This window comes from Mesoplodon mirus (assembly GCF_964341445.2).
Source record: "Mesoplodon mirus genome assembly, chromosome: 1".
In the NCBI taxonomy this organism is placed as follows: Eukaryota; Metazoa; Chordata; class Mammalia; order Artiodactyla; family Ziphiidae; genus Mesoplodon; species Mesoplodon mirus.
In genome coordinates this window covers 72264072-72282269 of record NC_138976.1, presented here as the reverse complement: position 1 = coordinate 72282269, position 18198 = coordinate 72264072, and the positions used below count along the sequence as shown (strand labels likewise).

Below are 18198 nucleotides of genomic sequence, written 5' to 3'. Positions count from 1 at the left end.
TGTTTGATAGTAAAAGTCCTTTGTTATTGGCCCAAGGTGAATTTCCAGCCTCCCTTCACACTCCTACCTAGTCTTGGACCATCGAACTACCTAGGAACTGTTTCTTTCCTGGACTCTTTCACACCCCTGTGTTATCACATATTGTGGTGCTCCATTTGAGTGGCTTCCTTCCTTTTCTCTGCAAGAATCACTGTCTTCTTTCAAGATTCAGTCACCTCCTCTAAGACTCTACAGAACTGGAAGCTTCTTCCCCTGTTTTCCCATTAAAACAATCTGCATAGACCTCTATCATAGCCCTTGTTTCATTACTGTGTAAATAACTATTTTCACAGCTGTCACTGCTAGAAGACTGTGATCTCCTCAAAAGAATGTCCCATTTATTTCCATACCTACTCACCCCCAGCTTCCAGGACAGGGCATGGCACATGGCTTGTACTCAGTGATCAAATGAATGAATGAGCATGCATTGATTGGTTGGACACATCAGTATAAATACTGTTTGGTTTTTTGTGTTTTTTTCTATTTTTTTGGCCACACCACGCGGCATGAGGGACCTTAATTCCCCGACCAGGGATCAAACCCATGGCCCCTGCAGTGGAAGCATGGTGTCTTAACCACTGGACCGCCAGGGAAGTCCCTGCATATACTATTTGGGCAGGACAACTATACATCCTGGTTTTCCTAGGACAAGCCTGGTTTACACAGATATTCCAGGGAAAGAGAACCCCTTTCACTCTCAAAATTGTCCCAATTTGAACAATAAACTATATGCTCACCCTAAGTTTGGAGCACAGTGTAATTACTCATGCACATTGCCCCTGCCTGCCCAGAACTAGGTCATCTCATTTTCCAGTTTCTCAGTTACTTTTCAAATTAACCATTTTTTAAAGTCTTCAAAATTCAAAATTAATAGTTATTCTCTGTACTCAAATCCAGCAACCATAGACCAAGAAAGTAAAAATAAAAATAAACACTGTGCTGCAAAATAAGAACAGACAGGTTTCATTCCATTTTCTCATCAAATTCCTATCTACACCAACCTCCCATATGAGCGATGACACCCACTAAACCAACCAATCTCCCCTCTGGTTGAGGCTGCCCACAGTTCAAGCCAAGGGGAAATCGAGTCTGCCCACCCAGGTTGTGTGTTTGCCAGCCACACATCCACCACCCAGGGTTACAACATTCATTGTCTTATTGATAGTCCAGAGGCCCTGACTCAGTAATTACAGTAGAAACTAATAAATCTGCCCAGAAAAAAAAAAAAAAAAAAAAAATCTCTTTTCCACATCTTTCTACCCAGAGCTTGAAGAAAACACTTCTGAAAGATCAAAGAGAATCAGACTACCTCTTTTATGGAAAAATAAATGTGGTCTTTCACTCTACATACTTGAATTCCATTTGGACTCAAAGATGTCAACACGAACACTCAGAGCAAACGTAATCAAGAAATATTCCAAAGGTCACAAAAGACATTTCTAATAAATCACCAAACTAATTTTCCACACTGATGGAGAATCAACTAAGAAAAGTATGTTTTAAAATCTACATATGAAGGATGCTCAACATCACTAATTATTAGAGAAATGCAAATCAAAACTACAATGAGGCATCACCTCACACCAGTTAGAATGGCCATCATCAAAATATCTACAAACAATAAATGCTGGAGAGGGTGTGGAGAAAAGGGAACCCTCTTGCACTGTTGGTGGGAATGTAAATTGATACAGCCACTATGGAGAACAGTATGGAGATTCCTTAAAAAACTAAAGATAGAACTACCATATGACCCAGCAATCCCACTACTGGGCATATACCCTGAGAAAACCATAATTCAAAAAGAGGCATGTACTACAATGTTCCTTACAGCACTATTTACAATAGCCAGGACATGGAAGCAACCTAAGTGTCCATCAACAGATGAATGGATAAAGAAGATGTGGTATATATATATACAATGGAATATTACTCGGCCATAAAAAGAAACGAAATTGAGTTATTTGTAGTGAGGTGGATGGACCTAGAGATTGTCATACAGAGGGAAGTAAGTCAGAGAGAGAAAAACAAATACTGTATGCTAACATATATATATGGAATCTATAAAAGAAAAAAAAGGTTCTGATGAACCTACTAGGGGCAGGACAGGAACAAAGACGTAGACGAAGACGTAGAGAATGGACTTGAGGACATGGGGAGGGGGAAGGGTAAGCTGGGACGAAGTGAGAGAATGGCATGGACATATATACACTACCACATGTAAAACAGAAAACTAGTGGGAAGCAGCCGCATAGCACAGGGAGATCACCTCGATGCTTTGTGTCCACCTAGAGGGGTGGGGTAGGGAGGGTGGGAGGGAGATGCAAGAGGGAGGGGATATGGGGATATATGTATACATATAGCTGATTCACTTTGTTATACAGTAGAAACTAACACACCATTGTAAAGCAATTATATTCCAATAAAGATAAAAAAATAAAAATAAAAATCAATCAAATAAAATCTACACATGAACAAACCTCAGGAGATCTGAAATATATTCCCTTAATCAGATCACTTAGGAAAAGATTACCATAATTTTTTGTAATTTTAAAAACATTATTTCGGGGCATGAAATTAGAGAAAAACCACAAAACAAATATGAACTAAAAGGAACATTAACTGTCATGTAGTTAATGATTTTGCTTAATGAGGATAAAGCCTCAAGTATTCAGCCTCTTAAAGTTTCTCTCATTATCTATTGTTTTTCATTAATCCTAGAAGTGCCGGGCAAAGAAACACAAACCACGATTTGCTATGAAACGTTTGCCCAAATCTGCTATGAATTTATTTTCAAGACAAAGTTCATGAAAGGCCAGTTCCTCAGGTAAAGTGGATTAAGTGCCTTCTAAAGGGAAATAAAATTAAACCACTACCAAATGTAAGGTTTCTAAACTGTGTTTTGGGATGTAAAATCCAATTTGACAGACGCCTTATAAACTGTGGCCAATGCCCCATCTGATGAGAATTTCTGTGGTTTTGTTTTTACCTATACTAACGGGTTTGTAATTTATAGTGACATATATATGTCTACACTATGTTGGATATGTCTATACATAGATAAATATGGTGGCATCTCTTTCTTATGTAAAATCGATGGGAAATAAATCTTGTGATTTAGTTGTATCTTTTTTAAATCACTGAGTTTGCATTAAATACTTGACAGACTGATGCCTTGTGGGATACGATTTGGAAGCTAAGCTCTCTCTGATCTTTACCAGATGTTTCACTGGTGGTGTTTCAGCCTCAAGAGACAAAGAGGATATTAATGTTAATTTTATTTATTTAATCACATCAGGCAGATTTGATAAAAGGGAAAATTCAATATTTTAGTAATTTACCAACTCTTCAGAAACATCCATAGTAGCAAAAATGTTTTGAAGATCATTTTATATTAAAAGCAGAAAGGCTGCATTGTAGTTGTTAGGGGAAACACTCTATTTTACCTTTAAAAATGGGAGCAATGTGACAGATTTGTCAGTTCCACTTTTAACTCTAGAGGCAAGGAGGTGGCAATGACATGCATTACTCAGCAGTCTCATCCCAACCTTTAACTGACTATTAATTGTAGAGAGAGAATACTCTGCATATGAAATGGACACTCAGTTGAAAGCCTTCTGCCACTACCAGTGCTGCTCTGTTATCTTCTTATCCCTTGTCTTGAATTTCATTCCAAGGGAACACGTAATTACCCTAATCATTGTCAGGACACCTATGATAATGAAAATGTGCTTGCTACTAAACAGTGCCTCCCTACGCCTTAACCGAAATGACAAGGTAGGCTTTCATCTATCTAGAGTTCAGTGTCAGAATGTGGAAGCTTTTAGAGCCCTAGTTCTCACCCTTCTGCACTTTAGAATCATCTGGAAAGCTACACACCCCACCAATTACATCACAGACTCTGGGGGTAGGAACCAGTTTGTAGGTATTTTATAAATCTTTTCAGGCAATTCCAATGTCAGCCAAGGTGGAAAACCACCTCCTTGGAGTAAGTAGGCAATGGCCAAACAACTTTCTAGTCTTAGAAAAATCGCTTAATTTCCCTAGGTTTTTTTCTCCTATCTGAAAAACTGGTATGTGTGGAAGGGAGTTAAGAGTATTATACTCATTGATTTTCTTTTCTTTTCTTTTTAGATAAAAATATATATTTATAGTTATAAAATATTTCAAACAGGCAGCAAAACATAGAAAATATTATAAGATACCTATGACAGCTGTATTGCCACCACCAAACATTTTAATATTCTGCCATATTTGTTTCATTTCTCTCCCTCTTTGGAAAAAAGATAAAGCAAAATCCCTACATCCCGTATCTTCCTATTTCTTTCATCTCTAGAAGTATCCACTATCCTAAGGTTATCCTGCCTACATGATTTTATTGTTTAATCAAGTATTTATGTATCTACAACAACTGTATAATACTGCTTAGCATGTGTTTAAATATACATAAATTATATTATACTGTATATACCCTTTTGCATGTAATTGTTTCATTCAACATTGTTATCTATTTATCCATGTTGTTATCTATCAATCTATAAATATATCGATTTATATATAGCTTCTTAATTTTAAATTCCTTTATATTATTTCATTAGGAATAAACCACAGTTTGTTGACTTACCTTATCTATAGACAGATAGGTTATTTGTATTTTTTTAAAAAAACAGGGGCATGGGGACTTCCCTGGTGGCGCAGTGGTTAAGAATCCACCTGCCAATGCAAGGGACATGGGTTTGAGCCCTGGTCCGGGAAGATCCCACATGCTGCGGAGCAACTAAGCCCATGCACCACAACTACTGAGCCTGGGCTCTAGAGCCCACGAGCCACAACTACTGAGCCCGGGTGCCACAACTACTGAAGTCCGCATACCTAGAGCCCGTGCTCCGCGACAAGAGAAGCCACCACAATGAGAAGACCGCGCGCCGCAACAAAGAGTAGCCCCCGCTTGCAGCAACTGAAGACCCAACGCAGCCAAAAATAAAATAAATAAATTTATAAAAAAAAAACAAAACAAAGGCATGTCTTCCTGCCACCAAGAGTTGCTCTAGGATAGATATTTAGACATGGTTTTGTTGGATATGCTCTTCTTCATGTTTGCTAGATATTCTCAAAATTTTTTCCAAAGTGGTTACACTAATTTACTCTCACTAACAATGTTAAAACATTCCCTTCTCCATACCCTCCAATACTTGACATTATGAGAATTTATTAATTGTTGCCAATATGAAGATTGTGGAGTGATAACTAATAATTATGCTTAGATGATATTTTCCTGAGGTCCCTTCTAGTCAGGTAATTGTGGTCACCACATCAATGCCAAGTCTTATCAAAATAATAAAATAAAGGATGTGGGAAAAAAAAGCCTTCTTCCGTATTTTACAATGAATTTACTTTTCCTCAAGAAATGTCTTACATGGCTAAAGCTGGCCCATAACCCCTAAATCAGGCCGTAAAAGAGGAATGGGGACATGGCCCCAGCTCTGTATTTATTTTCTTGTATTCCATAATCCAATGTTACTTAAAAAGCAAACGGCCCAATAGTCAAGCCAAAGCAAATACTATGCATTTTGCCAGGCAAAATGTCTGTGGAGAAATGAGTCAATTCATACAAGATTCAAAGCTGTCTTTGGTCAGTGACATTTTTGTGAAAATCTGTGGGTGGGTAAAAGTTTTACAAAATTCCTTTTTGCTATTGGATAAAATTCATCCAGGAAAAATAAGCAAAATTTAAGTGGCGATCCACATTCCCCCTAATTCCCTTATTAACACTCCCTAACCTTCCAGCCCAACTGCTTTCTTTTGTGCACAAAGGCCAGGATCAGTGTTTCTGATCCTGGCAACAGAACCCTGTCCCTCTGCTCACTCTGCCCTGATCAGATAGGCTTTCTCATGAGAAGTACTGGCAGACAGAGTGTGTCTGATCTCATTCAGAGCACACCTTCCTGGGAACGCTACCGAGGTGTTGCACACTCTTCAACTTAATGGCAAAAAGACCTACTATGGTAAAAACATTCTCAGTGTGCACTCAGTTGGAACACTTACTATGGCTACTGTTAGGGATGGTCAGTGTACATCTATAGTTTGGGGTTATTCTTTACATTGTCCTTTTAGGCACATGAAACAGGGGTTTGGGAAAGAAACTAATTATAAGGCTCCATTACTTGCTCTGACTTGAGAATTTGAAACCTTACCATCTCAGAAAAACATAAAAGAATTCAGCAAAGTTATACCTGGGAATGCTCAAACGTTCTGATAATTCTGAGATTCATCAATGTTGAGGTTGGTCTAAGCTCAGGAAGGTCTCAATAGAATGATCTGGCACCTACTAATTGCTTTATTAGTAGACAGAAGTGAATGGACTCAGGTGTTTTTAATATAATATTGCCACATTCCAGTTTCTGATTTAACTGAGGTCCGTCTGTCTGCCTGCTGAGGCCTTTACTTCTCAAGGCCTTTGCCGACGGCTGGGAATATCTCTGTAATCAAGGCCAAGAGCGGAAAGAGAGCAGCTGGTTTGGCTCTCCACAGAAGCAGTTAAGAATGAGATCTACAGAAGGGTGGAGTTGCTTGGGTGGGAAAGGGAAAAGAAACCATTCTCTCCTTCCAGTAAGTTAACCAAATAATAAATTAACAATCCTCCCCCAGTTCTGCCACCTAAAGTCCTGAGAGATCTGAATCTCAGAGTTCTGGGTAAGACTGAGGAGTTACAGTCAGAGACGCTGAGGATGTGTTCCCCCATGCATGAGATGGAATTTGGCATCAAGGGAGGACACCAGTGGCAGCCTCTTACTGTAAGCAGGCTGTCACTGAAGAGCCCTTTCACACATCCTCCTTTTCACATGACTTCCAGAAGCTCATTGTGCTGCCTGTAGTCATGGTCACCAAACACAATTGGGTCATCACATCTTTCTTGGGTCAATAAGCTAAGTGAGTGAAAATGATGACTAACTCTAACTATGGTCCACAGAAAATTAATAGCAGTTAAACATACGTAAAACAGAAGTGGACAGGGTCTTATAATTTAAACTGCTCCTAGCCTTTGCAGCATGTGACACAGCCACAAAAACCCAAAGATCACTTCATGTCTCCAAAAGAAGAATGTGGTCATTTTACTTGGCAAGGATCTTGAGCTTTGAATCAACTACCATCAGTTTCTAAAAAAGTGAGAGATGAAACTGTTCAGTTTTAAGAGTTCTTTGTGTCTGGATTCCAAGAGTGTAAAGACTGGTTTTGCAAGAGGAAGAAAAATGCATCTTTTTCAGATGCGCATCCACATTAAGCACAATGCCTTCTCTCCATGGGCTACAACTTGAGAGGACTGCTAAACTTTCAGAGCAAAATTATTTGCTGCCAGTTAGCTACAACCCTACAAATCAAGCAGATGACAGGCAGCAACATAACAGTTTTCACAAGACACGATGCTCATGATATGTACGTTTTATATTCCTGCTAAAAATATACAGTCCCAAGGCAAGAACTGCAGCATTAGTCAGCCCCTAAGAAACCCTGTTTTGTACAATACATTTGCACTATAACATGTGATTTGATGCTCTGTGGGTCTAGATTTGATATGCTATTAAATCTAGCAATCTAAATTTTGCAAAGATTCCATCTAGAAATGGGGAGTAGGCAGACTAGGGGAGAGAGAAAAATCACCTCCCATACCCATCTTGAATAATACCATGAAAAGCTATGCAGACGCCTGCAAACATTCACCTCTTAGCTTATTCTTTCACTGAAGTATTTCTATTTCTAATAGTCATCATGCACATAAGCAAAAGTCAACTTTATAAAGTTATACGCCTTTTCAAAATCTGGGGATAGTGGGAAAATAGGGAAATCCTTTTGTACAAAAATTAATTTTGCAATGCAAAAAAAAATTTTTTTTTGGATAATTCAAGCTTATATGTTTATTTCAGTAAAGCCAAATCCAGCAAACTATTTTCAGCCAGGATTAGTCAGAACTAAAAGGCTGGACTGTTTTCCTTCAGAGACTGAATGTCTTTCTTGCCTGCAATAGGCCAGTGTGTTCCAAACAGAGTAAATGGAATTGCCTTCAATTGCTTGTCTCTTTCTGGCATTTTTAATGCAGAACCTTACAGACAGAGTAAGGTTTTGTTGGCTGGAATGTAATTATTCTTTTCAGTCATATAACCTGGCATTCTTACAATGTATGAGCTTCAAGTTTTCCTTAAGAAGAATCATAACATGGGGCATAATGTAAGGATGAGAAATGCAATTTCATTCCTCCAGAAATTCTTAAAACTCTTTCAAAAATACCTACGGGATGGTGAAAAAGCGCTTCTAATACTTGCCTTACAACTATCACCTGTTTGGTTTGCTTTTACATGAATCCGACAACTTGGCCAATCTATAATCAAGCATAAACATGGAAAACATGGCCCAGATTCTTTATTATCAAGACATACTACAGAAAGAAGGGACTCTGGCTGGGGGAACCACCATCTAAATAAGTTCCTTTTCCAAATGATATATATTTTTTACACATTTAGTGACCTGTAGCATATTCAATATCCAGGGAATACCTAAAATTCTCAGATTCTTAACTCTAAAAGAAATATTCCTGTCCATCTAAACTAATATAAAACATATGCTCTTCTTTTTCCAAGAGTTAAGCGAGCTGTCTGAGATTGTGCAAAGCCACCCTGGGATCCCAAGGGTGATGTCCTGCTTGTAAACCCTGAGGGTTTCTGTTAGGTGTGAAATGTTTGTGCAACCATCTAAGAGTCATGTTATTCAAAAACAGTAAATTCTGCCAAGAAACAGAGATAGTTCCAGGATTGATGTTGTGAAAGGGGGAAGTGGGGAGAAAGAGACACCATGCCCACTTCCTTCAACACCAAAGACACAGTTCCCTCTGGGTTCTTTCTCCTCATACATTTTCCACCAAACTCCCTCTCCTTAAAGTTCAGTGAGATCCAGTAAGACTCTGCTCCTGTGGTAACCCTGAGTGTTTTCATGCTGGCTATAAATCATTAACTAGTCTTACAACCTTGGAGGGTGCAGTGTGCAGGCGTGTGGGTGTATGCAGCAACATTTTTACTAGCCAAGTTGCTAAGTGTGAGTTCCTTTCCAAATATCAGAACCGCCCCTCTAACCCTAACACTCACCCAGTTATTGGAGGGAAGGGAAAATCACTGAATATTTACTTTGGAAAATAGCTAAAGCTTGCTGGTGGTGCAGTGTGTGTTCCTCTGCCCTGCACATTTCAGCAACTTCAAGTTGGTGCCTGGTGGAAATCAATTTTCCAAGACTTTGGACAGCGTGGCAGTGTGAACCTCCCCTGATCATGTACATCTGCAGAAGAGAATCTAGAAGTGGAGATATACCCCAGCCACTAATAATTAAAGAAAACTTCCCCTTTCTCAGGCTGAAGAGGAGTCAAATCTCATGGATACCTAGACCCCTAGCATCCGAACTCCATAAAAGAAAATATGCCACCTAACTTGTGGCGGCATTTGTTAAACCACATACACCTTCAATGAACTCCCGTGGGCTTTAGGCAACTCACCGAACACTTGTTGGGCTTCTCCCCCGAGTGGACTCTCATGTGAATCAGCAGTTTATAGCGGGCATTGAATGGCTTGTACCTTCGAGGACAACCGGCCCAGAAACAAGTGAAGTCTTCCCCTTTGCGCTGATCTATGTGAACCTTCTCGATGTGCCGCACAAGTTCCTCCTGCTGGTCATACAAGGCGCTGCAGTCGATCCAGCGACAGCAGTGCTTGCCCGCAACGTCTTCCATCTCCCCATCCTCCTCCAGGGCGGCCTGAGGCAGGGCCAGCGGTTGGGTGTGGTGGACGAGCTCTGGGTGATGCAGGTGCGGGTGGGCGTGGTAGGGGGGCGGGGGGCCTTGGGGCGGAGGTGGCAGAGGAGGCAGAGGGGGTGCCGGGGGCAAGTCCAGGGCACCGCCCGGGAAGTCATCCAGGCGCTCCGTCTTTAGCAGGCCCACCGGCTGGCCGTCAGAGTCCAGCAGGCCATGCTGCACCACCATGTTGTTGACCAGGCTGGGCTGCAGGCCGCCGTGCTCCAGCTGCTGCATGCGCTCATACTCCGGCACGCTGTCCTCGTCGTAGGCTGGAAGAGCCAGGCCGCCACTGGCCACCCGCATGCCCTTCTGGCTGCTTGGCACCGAGCATGGCTGGGGAATACAACTGCCGCGCACCCCCAGGAAATGCCCATAGACCTCTGGCTGTGGGGACATGTTGGCCGGGGAAGACCTCGACCCGTTGATGTAGGCGACCAAGGACGTGGGCGAGGTGCGGATGATGGTATTGAAGTCTATCCCAATGCCATCGGACAATGGGGACAAGGACAGTGCTCTCTTCTTGGAGCGGGCCGAGTGGGACCTGGCCGAAGAGTGCCGGGGACTAGGGTAAGGAGAGTGGCTATTTTCCATCCCGAACAGGTAGGATGGCAATGAGTTAGAGACACTGTTGCTGGGCATGGCTGTCCCAGAAGGAAGGCTGAGGAGGTCCCCTAGGTCAATGCCATTCTGAGAGCTGTGGTTGGAGGAGAGCGAAGGGAGAGCCCTGTAGCCGTGAGACCACTCTTGTTTCACGCTCAAGGCTGACTGACTTTCTGTCAGACTCAAAGTTGAGGATGCCAAAGACTCACGCGAAATAAGGGACCTGGAACAGCAGCCAGAAGGCGGGGGAAAAAAAAAGACAAACATTTTAGCAGGATATGGATTGCCTAAGAGCGAAAAGAACATTGCATTGACAATCCCTTAAGTATTTCCCCTAATTACATTCTCGGCTAAACACACATTCTTTGGCTAAGATAAAACCCAAGGCTTTTAGTTCCAGGTAAATAACATTTTACCAAGAAGAACCATAAAAGCTAATGCTCACTGGAATAATAAAACAAAAAGATCTACTGTTATAAATAATCTTAATACTTTAAATGATAATAAATAGTCCTTGCTTTATTTTTAAATATCTTTTTGTAATACAGGGAAAACATCAGAGACCTAGGAATAATTATTGAAGCTTGTTATGGCAAACCAAATAAACAAGTATTTATTAAGCATCTACTGTGTGCAGCACACTACAAATAGGCATTGCAGAACACAAGTCTAAAGAGAGTCCCAGCCTTTGAATGAAATCTGTTTTGTGAGGTAAAACATAAACCTATGCTAAATTTGAAAAGAAAAAAAAAAAAGTAAATCCTCAAAGTCATCCAGGGGACCTAATAATAATTTCACAAGTTTATTTCACTGATATTAAGGAATTTTAAATGTTTCTATAAAAGACAGCAATTCACACTATAAGTACTCAGTCACAACATCAAATTGCCCCAGAAATAAAATATATATAAAATACAGCTGTAATATATATGGGAGTGACAGCCTGAAATCAAGTCATATTTGGAATTATGCATATTTGGGCCGTGCAGGGTTTAATCACACCTGCTAGTTTTGGATCTTCCATGAACTGTTGTCCTTGAATCAGAGCAGATTTGGACTGAGAGCAAAGCATCTGCTTTAAGTACTTCACTTTTGCAACAATTCCTCTCCTGTCCTTCTTACCCTTTACAAAACATGCCTCACATGTCACAACAATTAGCTGAATAACAGAATGCTTTGTAATGTAGTCTGGCCACTTTAAAATTCATTTTGTTTTACTATGACATCATTGCCTTAAAAATCATTGAAGAGAAAAGCTATGCCCTTTGGATGGAAAATTTGTCACAAAGAGGCTGGGCATAATTCATAATTCACTGTACTTCCAACTCAGAATAGTGTATATCAGAAAAACCTGACTTCTTTATATGTACTTGCACTTGCTTTCTACAGAGATCTTTTTTCTGACAAAAAATTTAAAATAAAATATTGTATAGAATGTCTATCTTCCCAGAATGAACCCATCTACTACTTCCAGCTGTTATACAGCAACCTGTTGCAAAAGAACTGAGGGAAAAATAGAAGCATTCTCATCCCATCTCTTCCTCTTACTTCTTTTCACAAAATGGAAGCCAGGAACACTGTTTCCTACAAGCATGAGAAATTAGCAAGAAAACATCTCGGCTCTGAAATGCCCAGTATAAGGTGGTAGATAACACCATTGTCGATGTGGTGTTTCCACCGAGTGAAGTAATGTTTACCGATGACAAACACAGCAGGAATTTACGTCCAGTTGCCCTTGACACAGATTTCTTTTCCTCTGCCCAGATCCTTATATTTGGACTGAAGTCCTTCTGCAAGCCCCAGAGTGGTTTCTGAACCATCTGTTTTTTAATTCCCCATGGACACTTTCAATTATTTTCCCAGCATACCTGCAGCTTGTAGCTCTCCCTGCAGAGCTCAGCTGAAGGCTCCTGGTGATAGGATGTCAAGGGCCTTTTGGTCCCTTCCCCAGGGAGATACAGAATTGCTTTCTGACCCAAGTCAAATCAGTAGTTGTGTCATATATGAGGCAAAAACAACTGACTTTGCTTTACACCCTAAGGTTGAGATGGTTTATATAACATTCTCAAATGGTGCATTTGCCTGGTCACTGTCATACTGGAGGATTTCAGATTTTCAAGCAGTGAATGGCAGGCAGAAAGTATTTTACCCATCTGTATATACTTTGCATTTGAAATTATATTATTTGGTTTGAGGGCTGCCTATAGTGAGACATGTTCATTTGTTCCATTGTCAAGAGATGTTTCTTATTTTTCTCAAAATACACCTAAAGTATAGTTCGATTTAAATTTGAGCATAACCCCATGCAGGCACATTCCTTAACTCCTTGGACATCTCAGTTTTCTAAGACAGTTATCATATATTTTTCAGAAAGCAAATTCTATGCTCTATTCACTAAGGTAGTTATATGAATGGAGAACTCTCTCTTCTATCTTGAACACCTAATAAGAACAAAATTTCCAACAAATGGCCTTTGCCTAGCAGCCCACCTCCCTTCTGAGCAATTACCCAGATCTTTTAATATTTCAAAGTTCTAATCCATGAAACCTGCCCCAAAGATAGTAGCTGTCAGTAAAAGTCCTCTTTCCAGAAAAATTATATACTGTCTGTACTGAGCCTTAAACGGCTAACTTCAAGCATCTGTGGGTGTTATCTTCCTCAATAAAATTCAATGTCCTCCAAAAAAAGGGGTCATTTTTATCTCCGCCAGTACCCACCAGAGTGTTAAGTTTTCCAAAAAAATGTTGATTAAGGTGAGTAATCAATCAATATAATGATAACCATCATTTTTAACTTATGAAGTATTTTCCCTTTGTATTATTTCATTTAATACAGCCTGTGAAGTAAGTAAATTGGATTGTTTAAATAACCTCTGTTTTACAGAGAATAAAACCAAGGTTCTGTGAAATTCCTCCCAGTGACACCAAAAAAAGGACCAAAACTCCTTAAAGAAGTACAAATAAAGCAGCATTTGATAGGCAGTCACCTAGCTGGATCACATACATCCTCCATTGTTTTCCCCACAACATACCCCACATGTGGTCCATGCTGCTCTGCTTGATTAAAAGACCTGGTGTACGAGGCTTAAAGTCACACGAGCTATAACTGGAACACACATTTTCTGTTCTCCTTCTGAAACAATATGCTGAATGACTGTGAAAGATTGCAAAGAACTCTTGCCTATAATCCCTGCTGCTACCCACACCAAGCCTATGGGAAAGAAAGGGACAAAGAGCTGTGGTTCTATCACCATACTTAGAGAAATCTCCATTTCCAATGTTCATCTAATCCTAAACATATTATTTCTGGTGACTGGTTAATTTGAAGCTATATGTGAAAGAAAGATAACTCAAACAAAATAAAAGTAATATGAAAAACTCAGAAACCAACAGTGAAATAGGTTAGGGTAGCTGGTGAAGCAAGAGCTCAGTAATTCTCATGGGGCCGTAAGAGGTGTAATGACCAAGCTGAATTGCTTGGTTCAACGCCAAGCTCAAAAGAAATACTAACGTATATATGACAAGGAATTCCTCAAAATGATGCTTAAGAGAATGACTACATATATATGTATACATATATATGCATATATGTCATGAAAAAGAGATGTGCAACAAAAGAGTTACAGAAGTGATCCAATAAAGTATTACTTATAATAATGAAATAAAGGGAAACAAATGCCCAGTAATAAGATACTGATAAAAATTATAGTTTTATTTATATACTTTTAAAATATATATATATTTATTTATTTATTTTTAGTTGTGTTGGGTCTTCGTTTCTGTAAGAGGGCTTTCTCTAGTTGCGGCAAGCGGGGGCCATTCTTCATTGCGGTACGTGGGCCTCTCACTATCGCGGCCTCTCTTGTTGTGGAGCACAGGCTCCAGACGCACAGGCTCAGTAGTTGTGGCTCACGGGCCCAGTTGCTCCGTGGCATGTGGGATCTTCCCAGACCAGGGCTCGAACCTGTGTCCCCTGCATTGGCAGGCAGATTCTCAACCACTGTGCCACCAGGGAAGCCCCATATTTCTATACTTTTTAATAAAATGGAATCTTGGGCAGGAAGAAGTCATTATATGATGCTAAATATATTTTTACCACAAAAGATTATTACAAAGGAAAGTGTTTATATTAATGAAAAAAGTAAATATAGGGCCTCCCTGGTGGCGCAGTGGTTGGGAGTCCGCCTGCCGATGCAGGGGATGCGGGTTCGTGCCCCGGTCTGGGAGGATCCCATATGCCGCGGAGCGGCTGGGCCCGTGAGCCATGGCCGCTGGGCCTGCGCGTCCGGAGCCTGTGCTCCGCAACGGGAGAGGCCACAACAGTGAGAGGCCCGCATACCGCAAAAAGAAAAAAAAAAAAAAAAAAAAAAAAGTAAATATAATACTATTATTATAGATCATTATAGATCAATTTGATGGAAAGGGAAACCTATGCTTATGATGTATATGTTTGCCTACAGCTAGAAGGATATATATCAAAATTCCACCCATGGTTGCCTGTGAGTGGTAGGATTCGGGATGACTATCATATACTGTCTTGTGCTTGTCAATATTTTCCACATTTTCTACAATGAGTAAGAATTACATAGATAATCAGGAAAAAACAATAAATTTTACAGCTTTTTATAGGGTGGCCATCACTCAGACTGAACAGTTATGTCCCCATCCAGCTCCCCACCCCCGTCCCCCTCCCCCAGGCATGACCCCAATACACAAAGCTGATTCTCTCTCCATCTTCTCTTCATCTCTAGATAGCAAAATGCCTTCAAGTTGAACTGTTGCCTCCTGTCCTATCTCTCCTCTTATGGAACACACAAACCAATTTAAGTATCACAAATGAATGTGACCTTTCCAAAGTGTTAAAAGTAAATTCGATATTTCACTAAGCCACTTCCCAACTCCTGTTTCTTTGTTCATCCTGCAAAAAATTATTTCCATAGAAGGACTCACAGAATACATAGTCAAAACATATATATCAGTGCATCTCTAAGATGTTATCTTTTAAGGATAAAAATTTATGCCAAGGAATCAAATATGCCAGAAAACACTGAGATAATGACCCTTCCCTGCCCGACCCATGAAAGGGACTGCACTAGATACATGCATGGCTGGAGCAGCCTGTGCCCTGCCTACCTTCAGTTTCTCCATTAATTATGACTCTCTGCCTTCAAGGCATGGGCTGGACTTGCCACAGACAGGAGGCTGAAGGCTTCCCAATGACATCTACCCCACGAGTACAGTTAATTTTACATGCAATACTCAGCAAGTCTGAAGAGTCCCTCAAGGCATAATCATCAATAGGAAAATGACAGGAGCAGCTTCCCATCACAAAAAAAAAAATCTCAGGTGAAAAACAAGTTTCCATCTCATGAAAAAATTGGCATAAAAAATGATCCAGGAACTGTGATTTCAGAGTCTCGAATAGCAGCTAGGAGCACAGTGCAGAGACACAAGAGGGGGAAAGGGGGATAAGAGGAAAAGAAAAATGAAGGGGAGGAAGAAGAGGAAAAAACAGAACCCAGAACTACAAGGCATCTCAGCAGATTCCAGTCCCCCAAGAAGAGGAACAGAGGTCCACAGAAGAGAGGTCAAATTCCTTTGCAAAATCACAGTTACAACAGATCTGGGATAAGGCAAAAACTTTGGATTGTATTTCTCCAAGAAGACTACTTACAGAAGATGAAATAATTCATTTCAAACATAGAAATAGACCTTATACATTGCACAGTATTTTGGTTTTATGTCCCCTGTAATATCAACCTTAAGAGATACAAAAATTTGTTTGAGAAGGTAATTTCCCTATTTAATTATCTCCCATGGAGATAGATGTATAGCATTTATTGGACCTACTTATTCCAGCACCTAATCAGACATTGTGTTGAAATGTTATGTAACTCACACATGAAAGTATGTCTTCCTAGATGCATCATAAAGTCTTAAAATTCATGATTTCTATCTTTACTTTTTCAACTCTCTCCCTAAACTTCAACTATTGTATTATGCAGGACCATAAATATTTAAGATACTTGGTTAGATGGGTGAATGTATGGATGGACAGACAAAACAACTGTAAAGCAGCCTTAGGATGCTGCAACACATACACTGAAAAAACGAGCAGCTAAGATGGATGCGCATGGAACATCTTATCTTTCTAGGCCATGATATGACCTGCTTCACCAGGAATCAACAGATTAACACACTGGTATTTAGTCACAGAGGCCCCAGAATCTCAAAGTGTGCCTTAATTTCACTCACACTGTTAAGACAGCAGGTATTAAACCATTCTTCCCAATTAAGATGATATTATGGCACACACAGTTTTTATACACATTCCCCTACAAAGCTCAAATTAAAAGAGCTGCTTGAGTGTGTGTGTGTGTGTGTGTGTATGTGTGTGTGTGTGTTGTGTGGGCATGCATTCAGTAAGGAAAGGAAAAACAGTCATGAGTGTGATTATACCATAAGAAGGGGAAAAAAAAAAGTAACTTGAGACCTGGTATCTGAAGGAGGTATATTCAGGTTGGCTGCATTCATTGCCCTCTGTAAGCTAGGACTGATCTGGTTGCATGCTGTAGAGACCTGGCTTGCTGGTGGTGAAATGGGTCCCAGTCGCTGAACCATCATGGGACTGCTGGTGACCACTAGATTGTTGCAGCTGCCTTTTCCAATGGACTTGCACTGAGGCCCAAAGCCAAGAGCCCCTAAAAACAAATGAATCAGGTTAGCTTTCATGTCCCTTATATCAGAAATCAGTAAATACACATATGTGCACACTTATATCAGGACTCATCTATAGAGACAGTCCTTGGATCATCTTTTTTTTTTTTCAGTATTAGTGACAGAAAAAAGCTTTCTCTAATTCCAATGAAAAATCCATAATGTTACAAACAGAAACCCTTCTATAATCACCACTCATACAAAATATGCTTACATTTTGCTTCTTCTATCTAGAAGTGTCCAGTTATATTAAGAATCATATTTTATCATCTCTTTACCTAAAGGGTTAAGGTGGTAAGTAGATGGGATTACTTGTATCAAACCATGTTTTTTCTAGAATAGCTAATATCTTGAATGACCCAGCAAGGAAAGTTGACACTCCTGAAAAAAACTTGTTTAACTGGTTCATTTCACTCCAAGTCTGGTCTTCCAAAAAGCCTCTTTAAAAGGATATAGACTGGCTGTGACTCTCCAATCTTTATTTTTCCTCTTCATCCTAATATATTTTCATTGGACATACACCCAATTTTTAAAAAAATCAAGATGAGAGAACCCTAAACAAAACATTCATTCTAAAAGTAGCATGTTAACCAAATTTGACATAAATTTTTCATTTCATTAGTAACAATCTTCGAACATAGTAAAATTTGGTACGTATCCCAGAGGGGAAAGGAAAAAAAAGAAACCCTCAAGAATCTGTGCCATTACAGAAACATGAAGAGCAAAGAGGAGAAAGGTAAACACTGCCATGACTCATTTATAAAAAATAATAATAGTGGTTGAATCATTCTAGACAGTCTTTTTACATGGATATACTTTTTCAAACATTTTTTGCAAACTACCTGGTCCAGTCTCAGTTCCCATTTCAAATAAATCAAAATAAATATGATCTCAGGTTTTTCTGGCAAATTGGCTCTAAAATTTTCTCACCAAATTCCCCATCTTGCTCGTTGATATATCTGGGATCAAAGTAGTAGAAAAGCATCACGGTAACTTTCCTTAGCCCTAAGGAGT

At 39.9% G+C, this 18198-nt stretch overlaps 1 protein-coding gene across 5 annotated transcripts in view; it reads right to left on the bottom strand.

The window, feature by feature from the left end:
• Window positions 1-18198, bottom strand: part of GLIS3 (GLIS family zinc finger 3) — a 533841-nt gene that overhangs the window by 335128 nt on the left and 180515 nt on the right. For 4 of the 5 annotated variants that reach the window (XM_082612473.1, XM_082612471.1, XM_082612472.1 and 1 more), the window contains 2 exons: window positions 16961-17168; window positions 9572-10691 (listed from right to left, as the gene is read on the bottom strand). In XM_082612473.1, coding sequence (XP_082468599.1) covers window positions 9572-10691; window positions 16961-17168 — 1328 coding nt within the window. The remainder of the gene's footprint in view (window positions 1-9571; window positions 10692-16960; window positions 17169-18198) is intronic. The other variant, XM_082612475.1, reaches the window with a different exon arrangement.